We start from the raw sequence: 1,904 nt of genomic DNA, 5'->3' as shown, positions 1-1,904 counted from the left end.
GTATTTTGACGTCAAGAGCTTGATCAGGATGATCTTCTCTGTAAATTTAGGTTCTACAAGAAAGATGTCGAAAAAGAGGGGGATATAAGTATATTTTTCCCCAGCCTTTCCACTTCCATACTGAAAATCAATATTATGCTGACTGTATGTTTCTTTTGCTTATTCTGTCTTCCCTTCCCTTATCTTTCTCTTTTTTTTCAAACGAAAGAATTATGAAGTCTGAGATGCTCCAGAACATGAAGAGCAGGAAAAGTGAGATCGGAGCCTCTTCGAAATCATCTACTGTCGAGGCCAAAGGGAAGCAGAAGAAAGTGCCCATGGAGTCTGATGGGTAGCCTATGAAGAAAACTCTTAAGGTTACTGCTTTGTTCCCGACCCCCTCAGGGCTTTGGGAAGGAGACTCATAGTTCTTCCACCGTTCCTGATGATCGCAATTTAGAATGGGTCGAGCCGGAGGTACCCCTCGACCATGGGACCTGTTTCATAGCCCATCCCTCCGGACCGGAAGCTCTAAATTTGCTCCGCACTTAGTATCCTCTGAGGATCTTGTCATCGTAAAGGCCGCCACCGACCTTCAGGCCATAGAGGCTATGTCCCTTAATTTATGCAGGTAACTAGTTTTGTCTTTTTTGCATCAACAGTTCTTCTTTATTGAACATATGCATTCGCTTCGCAGGCTCTTGTTTGGGGAGGAGAGGTCACTGATCGGATATGCGGAGCCCGAGAAATGGCTAGTTCTTCCCAAAAATCCATGAATGACATTCTCAGCCGACATGGGGAACTTATGAAGCGAATGGAGGATATCCATACTAAAAGTGAGGCAGAGAAGGTGGCTTTCCTAGCTGAACTCGAAGTCGCCCGAGCTCAAGCACAAGTCTTCGAGGACAAGGCCGCTTGGGCTGAGCAGAGGGCACTTCAGCTTGAGGAACAACTGGGTAAGAAGGACCATGAAGCCGAGGTCATGTGGCTTCAGAAGAAAGAGGAGTTCATCCACTCTTCGGAATTTGATTCGCTGTGCTCAGACAAAGCCACTTCTTACTTCGAGCATGTGTTTAATGGGTGTATTGTTCAAGTATGGGCCAATGAGTATTCCGAAGCCAAACACTTTTTTTCCTTCCTCGATGTGGTTAAGGCCCTAGAAGACATGCCGAAGGATGAAGAGATGGGTGACAGAGACTGAAGGCCCGGACACCCGGGAGAAAGTGAAGGGGCTAGCTGGGCAGGCTCCTCGCCTTTTATTTCTTAAGCGCTTTTTGCTCAATGCACTTGTACTCCTCATGTTTAACTTCTTGGTGTCCTTTTCGCCATGTTTCTCTTTCCTTTATCATTGGCTATTGTTTCGAAACTATGTCTTTAATTTTTATCTAAATTATTGAAATGTGACTATGCAAGTGCTTCGCTCGAAAGAGAGAATGTTTGACCTTTGAAAGGGGAAATAGAATTAGTGCTTTTTCCGAATTATAAACTCAGTTCCACTAGAAGGTTGATATAAAACATCATGTTCAGCGCGAATCTGATCCCTTATACTGGGAGATCAGACCTTTTATTCTTATTGGTTTCTTTTATATTTCATTGTCGAGTGCGATGCCGGATTTTTCTTTTGTTTTCGAGTACGGAGTCTGCCTTTAAATAATTCCGAGTGCGAGATCGGACTTTGCTTTTATTGTCGAGCGCGAGGTCCAACTTTGTTTTTTATTTCCGAGCGCGGGTCAGCTGAGGATGTCATTCATGGATTTTTGGGAAAAACTAGCCATTTCTCGGGCTCCGCATATCTGATCAGTGATCTCTCCTCCCCAAACAAGAGCCTGCGAAGCGAATGCATATGTTCATTAAACAAGAAATGTTGATGCAAAAAAAATAAAACTAGTTACCTGCATAAAATTAAGAGACATAGCCTCTATGGC

At 43.9% G+C, this 1,904-nt stretch overlaps 1 protein-coding gene across 1 annotated transcript; it reads left to right on the top strand.

The window, feature by feature from the left end:
* Nucleotides 1-223: 223 nt before the first annotated feature.
* LOC142531656 (uncharacterized) lies at nt 224-1,701 on the top strand. The gene is made up of 2 exons (XM_075637874.1): nt 224-610; nt 677-1,701. Exons 1-2 carry the CDS (start codon nt 605-607, stop codon nt 1,178-1,180), a joined length of 510 nt encoding a protein of 169 aa, XP_075493989.1. The 5' UTR covers nt 224-604; the 3' UTR covers nt 1,181-1,701.
* Nucleotides 1,702-1,904: the final 203 nt, after the last annotated feature.

The sequence above is a fragment of the Primulina tabacum genome, chromosome 17 (assembly GCF_025594145.1).
Source record: "Primulina tabacum isolate GXHZ01 chromosome 17, ASM2559414v2, whole genome shotgun sequence".
Taxonomy (NCBI): Eukaryota; Viridiplantae; Streptophyta; class Magnoliopsida; order Lamiales; family Gesneriaceae; genus Primulina; species Primulina tabacum.
This window is presented reverse-complemented; position numbering and strand designations above follow the sequence as displayed.